At 36.2% G+C, this 18,735-nt stretch overlaps 1 protein-coding gene across 4 annotated transcripts in view; it reads left to right on the plus strand.

Moving 5' to 3' along the window:
- The first annotated feature begins 79 nt into the window (after positions 1–79).
- Positions 80–18,735, plus strand: part of CARS (cysteinyl-tRNA synthetase) — a 42,296-nt gene continuing 23,640 nt past the window's right edge. For 2 of the 4 annotated variants that reach the window (XM_026078946.1, XM_026078945.1), the window contains exons 1-12: positions 80–247; positions 5,392–5,637; positions 9,142–9,233; positions 10,083–10,171; positions 10,493–10,589; positions 11,076–11,174; positions 12,247–12,396; positions 13,662–13,802; positions 14,582–14,670; positions 15,794–15,915; positions 17,745–17,857; positions 18,408–18,536. In XM_026078946.1, coding sequence (XP_025934731.1) covers positions 145–247; positions 5,392–5,637; positions 9,142–9,233; positions 10,083–10,171; positions 10,493–10,589; positions 11,076–11,174; positions 12,247–12,396; positions 13,662–13,802; positions 14,582–14,670; positions 15,794–15,915; positions 17,745–17,857; positions 18,408–18,536 — 1,470 coding nt within the window. In that variant the 5' untranslated portion in view covers positions 80–144. Of the gene's footprint in view, positions 248–341; positions 362–5,391; positions 5,638–9,141; positions 9,234–10,082; positions 10,172–10,492; positions 10,590–11,075; positions 11,175–12,246; positions 12,397–13,661; positions 13,803–14,581; positions 14,671–15,793; positions 15,916–17,744; positions 17,858–18,407; positions 18,537–18,735 lie in introns of those variants that run through there. The other 2 variants (XM_026078944.1, XM_026078947.1) reach the window with 2 other exon arrangements.

An 18,735-nucleotide genomic window follows, 5' to 3' on the forward strand; every position in this document is an offset into this window, starting at 1 on the left:
ATGTCGCTGCTTCTGTCTGCGCGGCCTCGGCTCCGGCTTCTCCAGGCTTTTCCGCGGCCGCGGGCTGATGCCGCGTTACGCGCTGCGCTTCCGTACGGAGGGAGGACCGGGGCAGTCCTGCAGTTCTGGGCGCTGCTGTGACAGATGGAAACTTGCGATACCAGTCGTGCGAGTGTGAAGTGCCGCTATGGTGTGTCAGGGGCTGGAAATTTTCTGTCACGCCAGCGAAGGATCTGTAGGCTTCCAGGTTCGTCCCTCTTTCTTTATCGTCTGAAAGCTACTTTCCTTTCTGCTCGTCACAGGTGACATTCCTATGTGACAGAGTCCAGAAATACTCTTGTCAATGGGCTGGCTTTTTCAGGTTTGTTTTCAGCATCTTAGTTAATAATCTCCCCTCTGCCCCCCCGTCCCCAAGTACCAGGTCAGTTAAATTTATTAGTGGACAAACAGTGTTTGTGTTTTACTTAGACTGTAATTGTTACGTTTTGTTTCAGTTCATGAAAAGTGAAAGTGGAACTCACAAGGCTAAAGTGAACGGGACTGAGTAGCTCCTCCTTAGTGGGATGCTCCCATCTTAAACATCCCTGTTCTACTAAAAGGTTCTTGATCCCAGTGTGCGAGTCTTGAAAAGTCCTTTTTTTTTTTCCCTCTCTCTCTCTGACTGTACGCTGTGTTCTGCATACCTTGGGTAGCTGCATTTGTTCACTTTCTTCTGAAATTTTTATGGAAAAGGACAATTCATCTAAGCTGAACAGATAGCTTTTTTGAAAAACTACTGGAGTGGCTAGCAGGAATGATAAATGGACAATATGAAGCAGTATCAATAATGAAGCATGTTACACATATCTTTTTTATGAGCTGTTTTTAATCTGTGAAAGCCAAGTTGGAAGACAAATGAAATCTTAAAATATTTAGAATGGTCTAAGATTTTTTTTTCAAGGAATACCTCTGCAGAAATCCAGGAACATTTAAATTAACTTATAAGTATGACTGACAAGGTTAGCTGGTTCAGGGAAGCTCGAGAAACCTAACTTTTCCCTGAAGTGAAGTAACTCCCTGCTTTTTTGGAGGCTAGCTTACTGGATCTTTGGAAGAATGTGCTTTCATTGTAGGTTTCAAGTTTATAAAAGTAAAGATTTCCATAGAATTTGGTATTATGTGGGTTGCACATCATAATTAAACTTAAAAAGCTATTTTCTGTGCAAATAAAATGTAGAAACAATCTTACACCTTTGAGTTTGTGCATTGCTACAGTTTTCCAGACGAGTTCACAGTGCCATTTAGTAGTCACCAAAACATTCCATGTGTGGAAAGAAGAATGTCTTACAATTATATTGCCCAAAGAGATCATACACTCATAATTATTGCACAAGAACTATATTAATGTTTACAGTGGAATTTTTTGGGAACAACTTTTAATACAGGGAAAATGTCACATTTGTTACATTATTAATATTCATTCTTATGGGGGTTTTTTGAGTTTATTTTGCTACCTCTCCAATACTTACGGTCAGTGCTTGTTTTCTGAAAGAAATTGTTATTGAGTGATATGATTTGATACTTACGGATCATTCCATTCCCATGAGTTAACATTCAGTGTTATGCAACAGCTCTGTAATGTTCCTGCTTTTCTGTTGTCAAGAAAACATTTCCTAATAGTATTGAGTAGTAGCAACTGTAATCGTCTTGGGAGGAAAAAAATTATGATCAGAGAGAAGGGCTGTTTCTTAGCCTGGCTTCCCAGAACAGCAAGGGTTGGGAAACTCAGTCCTGTATGTGACCACTGGCCCTTCTCCCTCAACAGCTTTTGAATCCATTGATTGATATTAATTAAATTTGACCGTGGAGCAGAGCACTTAAGAATATTAAGCTTTCACAAGTTCTCTAAAATCAGGAGCTACTAGAGAGAGACAAGAGACCTTTTCAGTGGCTTGATTGAGGAAAAGGCAGGGAAAATTCAGCCCCTACCTACTATGTTGAAAGGCAGCAGCCGGCTGCCTGCTCAGTGCATGCTAGGGTAGGTAATGAGAAAAACTCCAAACCATGCACCGTGCAGACTGCCGCCTGCAGTGTTGGCGGGCTGAGCAAAGGTGAGTTGGAAATGTAGGAGAGGGTTATTGAAGTGTGTGGGGAGAGGGGGATTGAGCACTTGGGAAGGAAGAGGAAACATTGCAGTGGGGGGGTGTGGTGAATTAAGGGTATTGTACTTGGAAATAGAGACACTGAGGGGAAGGAATTGAGCGTGCAGGATATAAATCACAGGAAAACAGGCTTCCCTAGATTGGCTACTCATGAAGTGATATAAATGAAGTTAGAACAGACTTTTATATGAAAAGAGTTCGGAATGATTTCTCTTGCTTAAGAAGAAATGGTGCTGTTTCCCTGTGATTTATTGACTTCTAAAAGACAGTGTTGTCCTATTCCTTCTTTCTTCCCAGGAGAGCGCACTGTGGTCCAGGAGAAGAGTTTTGTTTTGTTACTTTGGTTCAGTTTGGAGCTACCCACAAGAAAGCCAAAAGGGGGAATGATTAGTCCTATGTGTATTGATGTAAGATGCTCAGAGGAGTTCAAATTTGCACTGATCACTGAGCCCCCTTTCAAACATAGCAAATTTGCTTCTATCTCTGAATCTGACTGCAATATAGTGCCAAATACACCTGTGCTAGCTTTAAGCTAGCTATTGTGTTTTTTATAGTAGCCATCAATCTAGAAAAGGAAGTTTGGAGCTCAGTACAGACTGTGAAACCAATGTGAGAAACTCATATTTGCACAGTAGTCTGCTGGCAGCTTGCGACTGCTGTGGCTCAGCTGCTGCTGTTCCCTGAGAAACCTTGTCAACAGCTAGCTTAGGTGTGTTCATGCTGTACTGCAGTTTCAGCTGTGTGTTGTCTTGGACTTGAACTTTGGGCTGAATTTCAATCAGTGATCAGTCTCAACATAAGACATTCCTTTTAGGTCCCTTGGGCTACCTGGTTTCTCTGATGTATTATGCTTTTAAGTCTGCTTTTCTTACAACTAGACATAATGTCAAACTTTATAATTTCAAATGTTAAAGTGCATGCCAAAGTTGTTAGAAGTAATTTTTTAGCTGATCTGCTTATCAGGGCTGAACTGGTACAGACATTCACAGGCAGCATTTGCCATGTCTCCTCACCAAAATTAGCATGTACAAGTTCTGTCATCTTTGTTGTTTTTATGTGTAAGTTTGTACAACTTCCCTTTTAGATTGGTTTACAGATGTGGTTGGAAGACACTTTACTGCTTCAGATTTACTGAGTTGTTTCCCATTAGTAGTCTGATGTATGAATAATGGTCATAATAACCCTAATAATACTTTGCAAATGGTGTGTTGCTTTCCTTGCAATAGATCTTCAAAGATCTTTTCTTTGAGATATAGGTTCATTTCTACACAGTTTATTCTGTATTTCTTTTCTTTGCCCTTTTCCCTCATATGATTCGTTGATGTGAAATTAACATTAGAGGAAGATTTATGTCTTAAGTCTCCATAGTTAATGAACATGACTTTCAAACTATTTCATGTGTAYAAACATGTGGAATTCTGTCTGTGATGATAAACATCAGTGAATATTTAGGAATCTGAAATGTTTATAGTAAAATGAACTATGTGGGCAAAAGCTGAATCCTATACAACTATGTCAGACAAGCCCATAATGTCTAGTTATGGTCCATTATTTACTTGTTGTTTCTTATTCATAGTGGACAACTGCACAGGCAACCCTTCAGAAGGACTGAATCTGACTTCGCGTTTGTTTGTGAAGTTTAAGTATCTGTTGTGACCTTTGAATTTTTTTTTTTTTCTCACCAATCTTTTTTTATTAGTTCTGCTGGACTCTAAAGTGATGTGCCACTACATTTTATTTATGCTCAAAAGAGTCAAACACAAACATACTTGATCTAGCTGCCGTATGTCATCCTGAGTTCATGTTGTCCTGTCGTGTTGCGAGTAGGTCGTACACATAGTGTTGTGGCCACTGACTGATGTAACGGACTAGTCTGTTGTACTTTTCATTTGATATTTAATAGAAGCAATGTAGGGAAATGTTCTTAGCTTATACACACCAGAAGAGCAGCTGTTTAAATTTTGGTAGAATGTTTTAATAATTAATTTCCATATATAGGAAATAGACTGCTCTTAAAATCTTTCTTAACTGATGATATTTGCATGCATTTGGAAAAACTTTTTAATTCTGAAGTTCCTCATATCCTCTCTGCACCATAACCATCACTCATCCCCCATCCCCTTTTATCCTTCCCTTTCCAAAAGCATTGGTCTGTGAGCACCTTCAGTGCATTGGGAACTACTCATGAAGAAAAAGATCTTTGTACTATTTAAAAAAACAACACTTGTGACTGGTCTTTTATGGGTTTTGAGAGTAGGGACACGTGTTCTAATACTGCCTCCCTCACTTTATTACTCTATGACCTTGACTACATCTTAAATTATCTTCTTGGCCAACTACCTAAGCAGAATGTTAGCTTAATGTTTATACAACGCTTTGAACATGAACAGAGTTAGAAATGTTGAATCATTGTAGGAAAATACCAATGTTAGGTGTGCTAATGTCAGTTCTAGCATAGATGCTGTAATTTCCACAGTGCTTCATACACACTGACTGGTATGGGGCTTGACATTGCTGTGAGCAGCCCTGCTAGGTAGTCATGGAACGATCCATCACCTTTCTGCATAGGAACATGATCCTGCATTTGTAAAGTGAGACATAATTAAATCTACTTTGCGTATATACCAAATCAATCATGGAATTAAAAAAAAAAATGTGAGGGAGGAACATGATCTAATATCCTTTCTGTATGATTTGTGTAGATCTTACTCATAATAAATATTATTCACATGTCCGGGGAGAAAAGATGGTATAGGAGAAGTGTGAGAATGTGCAGCAAGTTCAAGAATTTTGAGCTGTTGGAGCAAGTAGGAGTAACTGAGCATCACGTTGCGAACTCGCATATTGGCACCAGTCCTGTGAAGACTTAAGGGTATGCTCCACTTCAGTAGAAATATTCACAGCCTATCTGCAGTGTATAAAATTAATCACATGGTTAAATCTGTGCAGGATCAGTGTTTCAGCAGGGTGGCGTAGAGAGGAGACTGATGAAGCTTGCTGTGCTTGGAGAATTTCCTCCAATTTCAAGCAGAAAATTTTTCTTAATAAAAAGGACATGTGCTTGTGTCCTTATTATTCTTTGTAAAGACTACCCCCCAAAAAACTTATCACAGGAAGAACATAATCCTATTAATAGAAAATGTATAGTTATTCAGTATCTTGTGTTAAATAGTACAAGGATATATTTTGGTCATGGGATCTCCTTTCTATTTTAATTCTGACCAAATGTCCTGTGCCTCTGTCTTTACAGCTTCCAGCTACAGTTTTATTCTGAGCATTAGTGAAGAGGAAGCCAGGGTGAAGGCTTTGAACGAGTACCTGAGCACTCGTAGTTATATCCAGGGGTTCACATTTTCACATGCAGATGTGGAGGTATTCAGAAAGTTTTCGGGGCCACCTGTGGACCAGTATTTCCATGTTGTCCGGTGGTACAGACACATAGAAGCAATCTATGATGGCAGCAGTGAAAAAAATGAGCCTTGTAAACTTCAAACAAGTGAGTAATACGGAATTGGTGGGCAGGTTACAATCTAGCCTACATTGCATTGATTTTTTTATTACTAAGAACTCCTAAAAGTTCCTTTCCATTCTTTAGATATTCTTGCACACTTTAAAATTTATCATGTCAGCTTGTATTCAAGGTCATGAAGTTCTACTTGCGTGCAGTTACACTGTAATTGATGGATCCTGAGCTATTTGAATGTTAAAGCTCTGTTTTCACATTTCCTTAATTGGAGAAGTCCTCAATGTACAGAATTTGTTATTTATATCTTCTTTAAAAGGCTAGCCACTGAACAGTGAAAGAATGTGTATTTTTTGGTTTAAATAATATAATATTTTATAAAACAAAATGTTAGAATTTTCTCAGTCCACATTTTTTCCCTTGCAAGGGTAACTAAATAGTTCTTGTATGGTATACAAATTCATAGTAAACTGAATACTGCCTCTGAAGATTGTTATTAACGGGAGGTGAATTTTGAAAAGAATGTTTGGGGTTCTTTTAACCCTGGTGATTTAAGGATTGCTGATGTTTTGAGGAAATACTAACCGGTTAAGCTAGGTCATTGTGTAAGCATGGGTGCTGGCATTTTTGGGACCTGCATCACTCTCCTGAGGTGTTTTCCGATGAGCTAGCCTAATTTAATTGCTTTACAGTGAGATCCTTGCTCAGGGAGTCATGAAATAATTAATAGTAATAGCACAGAGCTGTTGTATAGCACTTGCAATATCCGTAAATGAATGCATAATGTCTGTTCTGTCATTTTTGCTGAAGGTTGTTGACTAATATTACTCCAATGCCATCTTCTCACAACCTGTCATCATATGTGTTTTCAGTTCTTAGCAGACTAGCAGTTAAAATCAGACTGCTGCAAGTAGATTTTGTGTGTGTGTGTGTGTGCCTGCATGGGTTTGCACTGGTTATTGATTTCCTTTCAGTAGTGAAGGGATATCAGCTGCACTGCTGGCTCTGACTGTAGATTTAATGCCACTAACTCCAATTCACCTGCAGAATTTCATGGCTCAGGGTGCAGCAATGAAAGAAAAGGTTTCTGTCTTCCTGTCCATTAAATCTTTGATGATAAGTCTCTTTCTGAAGGCTCACGTCTCATTATCTTTACTTTCTCTGCATGTGTCACAGAAGTCCTGAACGGGTGTTCTGCAGTGTTCAGTACGCAAATGACATACCGATTGGCCACATTTCATACAACTTGGATATTATTACATCAGTGGGGTTTTGGGTGTGTTGGTGAGCTCCAGAGGTGGATTAGGGCAAATGGACTTCAGTTCAGCCAGAGGAAGATTGTTGCTAACAGAAATGTATTTGAACAGACTAAAGACCTCCTTGGTGTTCATGTGATAGGCGGAACGTGGCACCTAACCCTGGAGCCGAGAACTTTAGGATGCAGTATCTGGGTTTTTCTTATGTTTAGTGTGGTTGTAAGTAAAGCAAGCTTTACAGATTTATGTTTTATTATGCTAACCCACATAGGCGTTCTTCCCTGAGGGAAAGTTGAGCCGCAAATAAGCATGCCAGTGTAATCTTTGTAAATCAAACAGTAAACAAATCCATACCTTGATATGATCTGCATTATGGATAGACTACTCTTGCACTTGAAGTGTTATGGTCAGATACGGACAATAAAATGTTTAGAATAAATACATATTTCTGTGGGTCCATAGCATGGAGTTAATATCTTTTTTTCTGGTTTAGGCAGTTATTGAAAAAAAGAAGGTGAGGAAGAGGGTTTTTTTGTTTGTTTGTTTTTAAATACAATTTACATTAGTTGTGTTTTTTTCAGTCAAAATGTTCATATGACGATATCAGAGAAACAGAGTTAATGAAGAACATCCTGAAACACAGGATCAGCAAAGGCAATTTTGTTGTCAAAACAAACAGTTTGTATAATATTTTAATTGCAGTTAAAATGCATACCATGAGAATCCTTAAAGAAGGTACTGTATATGTTAGCCTGGAAACCTTGTTGCATTTCTGAATTTCCTGTTTTGCTTTCATTCCAAGTTAATGTGATAATTAGTTTAACATCATTACATTTGTAAGCAGGCCAGCGCATAGCATACTGCAACTCTGAGAGATGATGTAGTCATACTTTTCTTTGGAAAAACATCAGTTTAACAACTACATTGTTTCTTAAAAATTGAAGATAAAAAAAAAAAAAGCAAGAATAAGCCTGCCCTTTCCCACCCAGTCCACGCAGCAGAGCAGAAGAGCTAAAAGCTGCATTTTGCAGGGACATGCCACCTTTCCAAAAGTAAGAAGATAAGGTGGGTCTGACCCACACCCAAATAGGAAATATAGCATGTTGCACATTAAATGAATCTTCAGTGTTTTGAAGTATGGTCCTTTGGCTTGAACTGTCAAGGTATTTAAAACATGATTGTTTGGTAGATTGTTTGGTAAATTGCGATTAAAAAATAAAACATTTTTGTTCAATAAACATTGATTTGTTGAAATAAAACTCTTCCTGAGCACAATTACCACAGTGACATTCTGGAAAAAAAATATTGAAAACAAAATGAGAATTTTGAAAAGAAAATGTTGAAATGTTGTGATGAAGTATAAACTCTCTGTTTTGACAACACTGTTTCATTTTGCTTTGAAATTTATGTTATACTGTTTGTATATATGTAACTTTATTTAAAAATTTCTGTTATGGTTCAACAACATACAACTGCAGTGTTTTAGGAAGTAGCAAAGCTTCTTTATTCCTGTTTAGGTCAAAGGCAGATTTCAGAATGTTGAAATTCCCCAAAGTATGGTAATGACGCTGCTTTCCAGCTCCTTTGAATGTTGTAACTAATGTTACCCTGGGTTTCATCCACACTCTGTAATGGCAAAATTTAGTCTTTTGCTGAACTGGAGCATGTTTATGGTACATGAGTGTGTTCAAAAATGCTTTGTGTACACAGCAAGAATGTATGATAAAAAGCTGAGGTTCTTTCTAAACCTTTCAGTATGCCCTCTCTCTCACCCTAAGTACACACATTCTGTCAATATTGGCTCTAGAGACTGTCTGGTCTCTGGAGATTTTTTGCAAATTCTGTATGAGATCTATAATATGCCGTCATGGTAAAATCAGTGGCATTGCAGAAAGCCCAGGACTGACATAACTTTTTATTATTAATTCATTAAATTTCAAAGCTCTTGTTAATGCGTACTGAATTGCTCTTTTTAACACATACTGAATTGCATGCTCTCTTTTATAACCTCTTGCTTCCTGTTACTTGAATGACAAGTTAATAGGAGTGGCAAGACATAGAGTAGAAAGTAAACTAGATTGAAATAGTTTACTTTGCTTTTAGTGGCTTTGAAAAAAGCTCTAACGAAATTAGTTTGGATTTCCAGGATGGGAGCTGTTTTGTCTAATTAAATATTTTTTCTCTTGAAATAACTTAATGATGTGATAAGTAGAAAATTTTATACTGCAAATCTGTTTGTAAAATGTGTTTTCAGTTCTCTTTAAATTATTTTTTTCCCTAGATAAAGGCAAGCGTATGCAGCCTCACTGGTCTCCCCCTGAAGGGACAAAACATTCTAGACTCTGCCTCTATAACAGCCTGACACGCAATAAGGTGACTGAATGAAAGAAAAGTGGAGTTTTGCACAGAAACACAAATAGAAAAGCCAAGTAAATGTTTGTTTCTTAAGTGTCTTCTGTATGAGTAGACAGGTTTCTGGGTTGTATTTTGTGGAATGTTAATGAGCAAGTGCAAAAGGTAATATTTCAAGTACGTTTGCAGAGGCAAGTATTACAATATGCACAGTAAATACACATATACAAGTGTGTGTGTGCGCATGTATGTGTATATTGCACAAAATTATGTAATACACACATGCAAGTTATCATCAGCCAAAATAGCCAGTAATTCAACTGAAATACACATAAGCATAGGTAACATGAACAAAATAAAATCAGAATTTCTTTCTTTAGATCTTGTCAGTGCAAGGAAGTCTTGCCAATTATATTAATGTAATGCTGGTAAAACTTCATGTAGTCTTTTTTGGGAGCCCTTTGGAGAAAAGAGGAAAATGAAAAGTACTAATGTTATATGGGAGGTAGTATACAAGTATGTGTGAAATGTTTATAGTGTACAACATTTTTCAATGTAAAAAAAGCTTAATCTTCCCTCTGTATACACAGGTTGAACAGTGACCTGCCTAATCCAAATCTTTATAATTTGGTATCTTGTTTGATAGAGTGCAGATAGCATAAGCAGCCACATTCTGTTCTCTCTCTTATATGGTAAAGGTAGTGGTGGTCTTTTCTTACAGTAAAACTGAGAGTAGAATAGCAATTACTTTTTTGTGAATCAAATTCACAGAGTCTTTTTCATGTTCTGATCTTTCATTTGTGATGTTACTGGACTGAGACCGTATGTCTTCAATCTCTTCTGCTCACTATACCTTCCCTTTCAATTAAGGAAATATTTCAGCCTCAGAATGGAAAAAAGGTCACATGGTATTGCTGTGGTCCAACAGTATACGATGCTTCTCACATGGGACATGCCAGGTACCGTAGTTCCTGATTTTGATACAAGTAGTAACAGTTTCTATAGTAAGCAAAAGATTAAATAGAAAAATGTACTTTATTTAGATTAATGTACTACTGGAAAATAGTCTTGTTATACTCAACACTCAGGATTTGAGGTTAGAAAAAGCATATTATAACTTATATTATGTCATTGTGTAATAAAAACTTACTAGTAKATGAAAGAAGGTTAAAATTGCTGTAAATTTTATTGGCACCAAAATTAAAGTAGTTTATGCTTAGAATAGAAATGGTGATTGAAGTGTACAGTAAAAACTCCCCTACATATTTTTGTATTTTTAGGTCATACATCTCATTTGATATCCTGAGAAGAGTCTTTAGGGATTATTTTAAATTTGATGTTTTCTATTGTATGAATATTACAGATATTGATGATAAGGTAAGGTCTTTTTAAATTGCAATCTGAAATAATGTAGTTTGAGCATGGGAGTAAGGGAGTTCTACGTAAATAGTGCAATGGCCATTTCATAAGCCAAGATAAATAGTGTACTGACTAACTGGGACATATATTTCTTATGCAAAGTCATTGATTTTTCTCACTTCTTTAGCRTTCCTACGCTAGCAGAGCCTGTTTTCTTGTGTATAAATGAATGCTGTTACAAATAATGGAGACTAACCATTTTACAAAGATAACTTGTTCTGATGGACTTTTTCATTCTCTGTTGTTGAGGTACTTAACTAACTCTGCTGTAGTACCTAACCAGCTCCGTGTGGTGTGTTTTATTTGTATTGCTGCCTGTAATTCTTGTAGCTTGTTAAATTTGTAGGGATTTTGAAAAGTCATTCGTATGTAATAGATTTTATTTGTATATTCTATAAATATATGCCACTTCACAAAAATATTGCCATGTTTCTGCTTTGTTAGATCATCAAGAGAGCAAGACAAAATTACCTTTTTGAACAGTATAGGGAGAACAAATCAACACCAGCTCAACTACTTCAAGATGTTAAAGCTGCCTCAGAGGTGGGTTCAGTATTTAACCCTTTCTAATACCTTAAGTTCTTATGCAGTAATGTAGCAAAGCATCTAAAAAATGTTTCCAGCTTAGCTCTTGCTACTACTTGTTTAAACTTTCTACTTGTTTCAATTCTATTGAGCTGGTACCACGCAAGCTGAAACATATATTAAACTGTTATTAGAATGGCCCATCACTTGGATCCATTGTTTTAGAAGTATGGGCTGAAGTCTTTCAACACAATTGACAAGATCTATCTGTGCAAAAGTCACGCCTGATTTTTATGTCCATAGAGCTGTTTTGTGTGTGCATGTATATTTTGTTGGAGGATTGGGAAAACGAGTCAAAAAGCACTTGGATGTTTGTTAGAATTCAAACTCAAAGTAACTCTTCAAAACAGTTTTTAAATAGTGGTATATCCACAGCCTTTTAAACTGTAAACACCTGTAAGAATTACCCTTCTGTATCATTGACAGACTTTAGAGAGAGCAAAAGTCTGCAAAGCTTCTGGCATTTAATAAATTGTGTATGTTGGGTTAAAGGTCAGGGAAGGTGGTTCTCTGGTCATTTTAGAACTGCTGATCGCAGAGATCATTGGTCTTGATGAACTGAATACAGGCCTGGGAATAGGATGCTTGGAATTTTTGCCCAAATCTGTCATTGCTTGACATGCTCTTTAAGCCTAGCATTTAATCTCTGTGTTTCACATTTGTGCTTCTCCATTTCAGATTTGGGATAACCAGCCCTGTAATTAGGGTGATTGACTGCATAGAAAATGGAAATTACAAAATAACAGTAATTATGATTTTGTAATATTTAAAAACTTCTTGAAAAAGAACAAATGCAGCAATATAAAGCTTAATTCAGATGTGAAATACATTTTTTTGGACTAGTGAATATATTCATCCACCTTTGTTTCTGATGAGTATGTTTTAGTCTCAGTAGTTTGATATCAGTGGTTCATATGGGATAATGTATGATTCATCACAAGCAAGGTACTATATGGCTAAGATATATATTGTATGTGGAATATAGCCCTATTGTAGTAGATGCTTTTTTAAATATTTTTTTTTATTGTAGCTCTTTTCAGTTAAATTAAATGAGACAACAGACCCAGATAAAAAGCAGATGTTGGAAAGAATTCAGAGTGCAGTGAAGTCTGCTTTTGACCCTCTGGAAGAAGCTGTGCGAGAGAAACTCCCCACAGAAGAGATCAACAGATATCACGAGGTCAGCTTGAGCTTGTTTTAAAAGGATATTTGGCTTATAATAGAGTTTTTTAAAAATAATATTTTATTTGTAATTATTCTCTGAAACATATTTTGGAAATTTTTATTTGATAAAAAGAAGAATGGTGGGCCTGAAGATCTTCCAGTCCTTATCACCCAATACAGTAAATTCTATCCCTGAGTTCAGCTAAATAGTTTTAGGATGCTGTTTTTATCAATGACACCCCCCCCCCCCAATTGTGATAATTACTCATTTATTTTTAACTTTCCAGCAGGGATTTTCTCTTGCATAGATTTAGACTTTCCCTTTGGCTTTTTGGCTTGATGGAATTAGTTTCAGTAGGAGTTCATACCATAAATTGTTGTACATGCATGCACAAGGTTTCAGTTTTCTACTCAAGTGTTGTGACTCTGATCAGAGTAGAAAAGTTTCTCATCAAAAACAAAAACAAACAAAAAAAACCCAACACACACACAACTATGCTCAATTTGATCCAAAGACCATTATGATTAGTGACAATAACCCTGTTGACTTTACTGAGCTTTGGTACTGTCCCAGTAACCAGCTCAGACAGTATAATTACTGTCTTTCAGTAACTGTTTTCCACATTCATCTTTTCTTGCTTTCAGATTATTTGTTTTAATTACTGTAGGAGGCATAAGGTATGTGCCCCCTTCTTGAGAAGTATCTCTCTCTCAATTATCTTAAAATAATTCCAGTTACTGAAGTATCAGGTGTGTTTAAAAATGTGTATACTGACCTAAAAGTACTTAAAAACAACTAAAATCTAAGCAATTGCACCTTATGGGTGATCTCTTGTTGTAACAAGATGCCATCTTTTAACACATGACTGAGAAGTGTATCCTTGCTGAGGTTCAAGTTCTTTCAAACACTTTTTGGCAGTGTGCAAAGCAAGGTTTCTGTTAGGATTGTCCACTAGTAATGGGGGGAATGAATGATGTGATATAACTGCAGATCCCACCCTCTGTTTACAGTGTAAATTCCACATGCCTATTCAAGTGATTGATATGAAGACAGCTATCAATTATTTGTTTATCTTCTGTTTCTTCCAAATATATGAAAGGCAATATGATAAGTATGATAGTATGATAGAAATAGTACGATAGAAGCAAGGAGTGCTCTATATTAATAGCCAGGTGTCTTTTTCCTTAGGCAAACCTTTCTGTTCAGAACAAAGTCTTTCTGCAGAGTTTGAACAGGGCAAGTCTTAGGTCAGTTGCACAAAAAATTTTTTTGTTTTACAGATACTGTTCGAAGAAGCAAAAGATTTGCTGTCTGACTGGTTGGACACACAGTTTGGCAGTCAGGTGACTGACAATTCCATATTCTCTAAGCTCCCCAAATTCTGGGAAGCGGAATTTCATAAAGACATGAAAGCTCTCAATGTAAGTCTATAAACTGTTTTCTGTTTTAAAAGTGTATATGCCACACCTTATAATGCCCAGAATAGAAATTAGCCCCTTAATAGGTTTTTAAAAACTCAAATTTCAACCTTATTGATAAAGTATTTCCTTTAATCTGTAATGTGAATAGGGTAGTTGTTAAATTAGGACCTGTTCTGTTTCCATCACAACAATCTTAAAACCACTGTGCATGTTACCAGGACCAGTTAACTAGACATCAAGGTTCACATCTGCGCCCATCCCTTCCTCTTGGTGTAAAATGGGCCTGTAATTCTAAACTGATCCAGAAATTTGAGACGGAGGCTAATAGCTACAAAACAGAGAGCTCTGCCAACTTCAGCATTTAGATTCACTGCCTATTGCTCTTGAGCAGCGAAGAAATTAACCTGTCCTTGGTTGTCATAGGCGAATATGCAGTGGTTCAGATCAGTGAAGCTTTATTTAATTGCCCCCAAATCAGGGATGGACATATTGCCTGTTCTGCCAGAAGTGCAGTAAATAAAATAGCTGATAATCTCCTGCAGTAGTTTATTGGTAACACGGCCTTAGAGGATAATAAAAAATGAACGCAGTACGTTAAGTTTCAGAGCAGGAAGCTTGAAGTAAGACTCTTAGATTATATTGTCACTTGCTTTTGAGCAAGTCACTTAACCAATGTATAGCATTTAAGCTTTATATGTTTGTGTGTGTGTATATGTGTGTGTATATGTATATATATATATATATAAAAATATAAAATGCCCTTTTTTTTTAATCTATAGGTTTTACCTCCTGATGTTTTAACACGGGTTAGTGAATATGTTCCAGAAATTGTGGAATTTGTTAAAAAGATTATGGATAATGGCTATGGGTAAGTTCCCTAGTGAAAGCTTTTTTTGTGTGTTCATACTATATCAGAGCCAAAATGACTTTTAGCAGTTACTGTGAACTGTCTTCTCTGTTTTTATATGCAATATAGTCTCTTTCAGAAGTTGTGTCTCTTTGAGTAAAGAAACTTCAGGTTCCTTTGCACAAAATCTCTAACTTTTATTCTGCTGATAATTTATGGTACTCTGTATTTCTTATGATCTCTTAAAAATAGAGATGTTAGATTATTAATTTAGTAGAATGAAATCCTCATTTATTAAAACAAATAGTCAAAGTCCCATTGACTTGAAGTGGATTTAACTCGAGGCCTTCAGCAAGGGTTTTCAAAAGTGAGTGCCTGAGTAGATTGCTAGAAATAATTTGTAAAGAGCAAGGTTTAAAAAAAAAAAGAAAAAAAGAGAAGTCTACTTGAACTGTTTTTCTGCTATTGTCTGCTATTTGTGAAAAACAAGGTAATTCTCCAGAAGTTCTTAAGTATTGTGGTAGAATCCAGACTGAAAACTTTGAGTGTTCTTTCTTTTAATAGCCTCAATTTTTCAATGTGGAAATATTTTCATTACGAAAAAAGAAAACTTATAGTTCAACTGCCATCATTTCTTTTGCATGTTCATGCTCAAAACCTGCATTTTTAATTTTTCTTAAAACAATGACAGTACAGAATTGTTTGCATTGAGGTATCAGTGTTCATGGTGGTCTCGAAGCATGACTCTGCCATGGCTGTGGTGGGGCACAATTAGCAAAGGAGGACAAAATAGACTGTGAAACAAACATGATTCATACTATATTATTGCAAAATATTAAGAGGTAACATGTCAGGTTAGTAGTCCCAAGAGAAGAAATTTCTACAATACTTTTGACACATTTTAATGAAAAATGTTAATTATTCTCCCTTTGATGCATTTTATCCTGGCTTTTAATGGTTTGTCTGAAGTCTTTACAGTAAGGTATAAGAACTTAGGCTCGCCTAAGTCACCTTTACCATACTGAGCAATACCATACTCTTTGTGGGTTCACTAGAGAGCTTAAATAAGGTAATGATTTTGGGGGGTAAAATTCATTTAAGTGTCGATGGAAAGTTAACTACATAATTATTTTTAACTCTTCAGGTATGTGTCCAATGGATCTGTGTACTTTGATACTATGAAGTTTGATTCCGCTGAGAAACACTCCTATGCTAAGTTGGTTCCTGAAGCTGTAGGTGATCAAAAAGCTCTTCAAGAGGGTGAAGGTAAAGAGGGGAAAAAACATTTGCTTAAATTGCTGTAGGTACATGTGATGTCAATCTTTTCGGTTGATTTCATTGAGATATGCATCAAACTTATTTTCAGAGTTGCATGATTTACATTCTGCACTTCCTTTACCTCTGGATTTGTTTTCCAAGGTTTTGTAGCCTGAGCCAGCACTTTCATGAGGATTTTATTTGGAAAATACTAAGAAATTTTCTTCATTCTAGGATGAAATTTTTATCAATTTTTTTTATCAGAATTGTGAATAGCCCAGTTGTTTGACTGCAGCCAAGTCATTTGGCTGTTCATCTGGTTCAAAGTAGGGGGAGCAAGGACTTAAAGGTGAGTCTCCCACACACCAGGTGAAAGTCCTTCCTACCAGGCTATAGCTATTTTATGACAAATATTTTGATTTTTTTTCTCTCTCTTATTCTGCTGTCATACTGAGAACTCTTTTTGCTTTGTAAACGTTGTTGTGTTGAACTAAATCCAAATATAGGTCTTTTGGTGAGAGCCATAGTAGAGGAACAGCTTAAAATACTCAATAAAACATGTCTCATTAGTTAGCTCCTCCTAACATAGTGCAGTTTTAGTAGCAAAGGATCCACAAAATGCATCAACAGAATATTAAAAGGGTTTTAAGTAAGTCATAGGGGAAATTAAGGTAGCAAGCAATGTCTGAGAGAGGTGCTTCATTAAACTGCATGGGATTTTTTCCTAATTCAAATCCTTAGAGCTGAAATTTCTATGCAAATGTGAAGTAAAAGGTGCTAGCTTAAACCACCATCTTTGTGGTAACATGAATGCATAATTTTTACCACATAACCAGATAGTAGCGTTATATTGTTGTTTCCTTTAGCAAATACAAACCAATGCAGAGTGATCGATGTAACTAGGAGTATGCATATATCTAGTTATCACTTTTCAGTTTAGCTGCCCTGACTCATTCATGATGATTGTCCATACCCTGACAGATAATGTCATTTTGACTTGCAGAGGCAACAGAATTGCTAAGCTTTAAAAATTGTAACTAATGCAAGTAGAAGTATAACGCTTTTTATATTCAAATTGCATAATGAGATATTCTAAAAAAATAGACTGCAGGTATCTCAAAGTGTACATCAAAATTAGTTGACAATTTTCACTTTAATCTTGACAATTTTGGCTTTAATCTCTGTCTTGGATTCTCATATGGTAGGTGATATTGTTAAACCTATTTAGTCTTGATACTGCAAAAATGGTAAACTCCCTGTGTTTTAAAGAGTTAAGATGCTATAATAAGAGTACAACTCAAATGATCACAAGGAGCTCACAGTGACTAATGCACAACACATTTGTGATGAAAACAATGATAATAAATATAGAGATATTGAACAACTATTAGCCATCCTGTGCAGCAACTGAGACAAAGGGTGGAAGAAATATCCTATGAACGTATTGTCTGTGTGGATTTAAGTCAATTCTAGTCTTAATTTTGTTATTTCTAATTTTGGAGTGAATTGATTCTGCTACTTTATTTGCCTATGAATATAGGTTTTGATGTGTTTTTGTATTGCTTTTTCTGAAAGTGCAAAATTGGAGTTGTGCCTGCAGAAAGAATGTAGATGAATCTCATATGTCAAAGCTTAAAAAGCAGTGTGGCTGATACTTGTTGTAAGCTTTCTTGTCAGCCAAGCATTGATCAAAAGCAAAGGAACAGCAAGATTAATTATGATGAATTTTGAGTGTTATTTTTTTTTTAATTCACTTGGTGTGAGTTTTCACAGAGACAAGAATCAATAATGCTGGTGTTTAAATAAAATGTAAATATTTGTATTTTCTCTTTTGAAAGGTGACCTGAGTATCTCAACTGATCGCTTGAGTGAAAAGCATTCTCCAAATGATTTTGCTTTGTGGAAATCCTCCAAGCCAGGAGAGCCCTCGTGGGACTCTCCATGGGGAAAGGTAAAGGCATTATAATCGAGATTTAGTTCCTCTACAGCTTATTAAATACCATGTTTTATAATAAATACGATGCCTCATATTAATGATGTCTAGATCATGGGGGTCTTGTATTCAATTGTATGTTCCATTGCCGTGTTCATTAAATGATTTAGAATGCATCTATTAATAATTCAGAATCTGTCTGTTAGATACTTTTTAAACAAAAGTTTGCTCACAGACTTATGATGACTGCTATTAGTTAGTTGTCTCCTACTTATCTACAGTCTTTATTTGCAAAGATTTTTCCTGTTTCCCTTTGTGATCAAAAATACTGACTGTGTTCTGTATAATCTGTATAATCAAGTCGTCACAGATATATATTTGAGACTGGATCTTGAAGTCCAACAAGCATCCTTTTATGAAGCTGAGACTGAATCTTTTTTTCTAGATAACTCTGTGTCTCATTTCTTTACAGGTATAACTGTTTAGGAGCATACCAATGAGGAAATGGTACATAGGCAGGAGAGGAAAACAATTAATTAGTAGTGAAGTAATGTTTTTGTCTAAACAGGGCCGTCCAGGTTGGCACATTGAATGTTCTGCAATGGCTGGATCCATTCTAGGAGAGTCAATGGATATTCATGGAGGAGGGTTTGATCTCCGTTTTCCACACCATGACAATGAACTGGCACAGTCTGAGGTGAATGAACTGTCAATGGCCTTCAGTCTCCAGTGAGAAAGCTACATGCTAGTTTTGACTGTAACTTATGCAGATCCATCAGTTAATTTTTAAAATACTACATGTCTTTTGTATAAGCATAACTTTTTTCTCATTATTTATTTATACCTATATTATCCTGTTTTGTGATATATATTTATACAGTGTTGGGTCTTCCGTG

The sequence above is a fragment of the Apteryx rowi genome, unplaced genomic scaffold, assembly GCF_003343035.1.
Source record: "Apteryx rowi isolate R43461 unplaced genomic scaffold, aptRow1 scaffold_49, whole genome shotgun sequence".
Classification (NCBI taxonomy): Eukaryota; Metazoa; Chordata; class Aves; order Apterygiformes; family Apterygidae; genus Apteryx; species Apteryx rowi.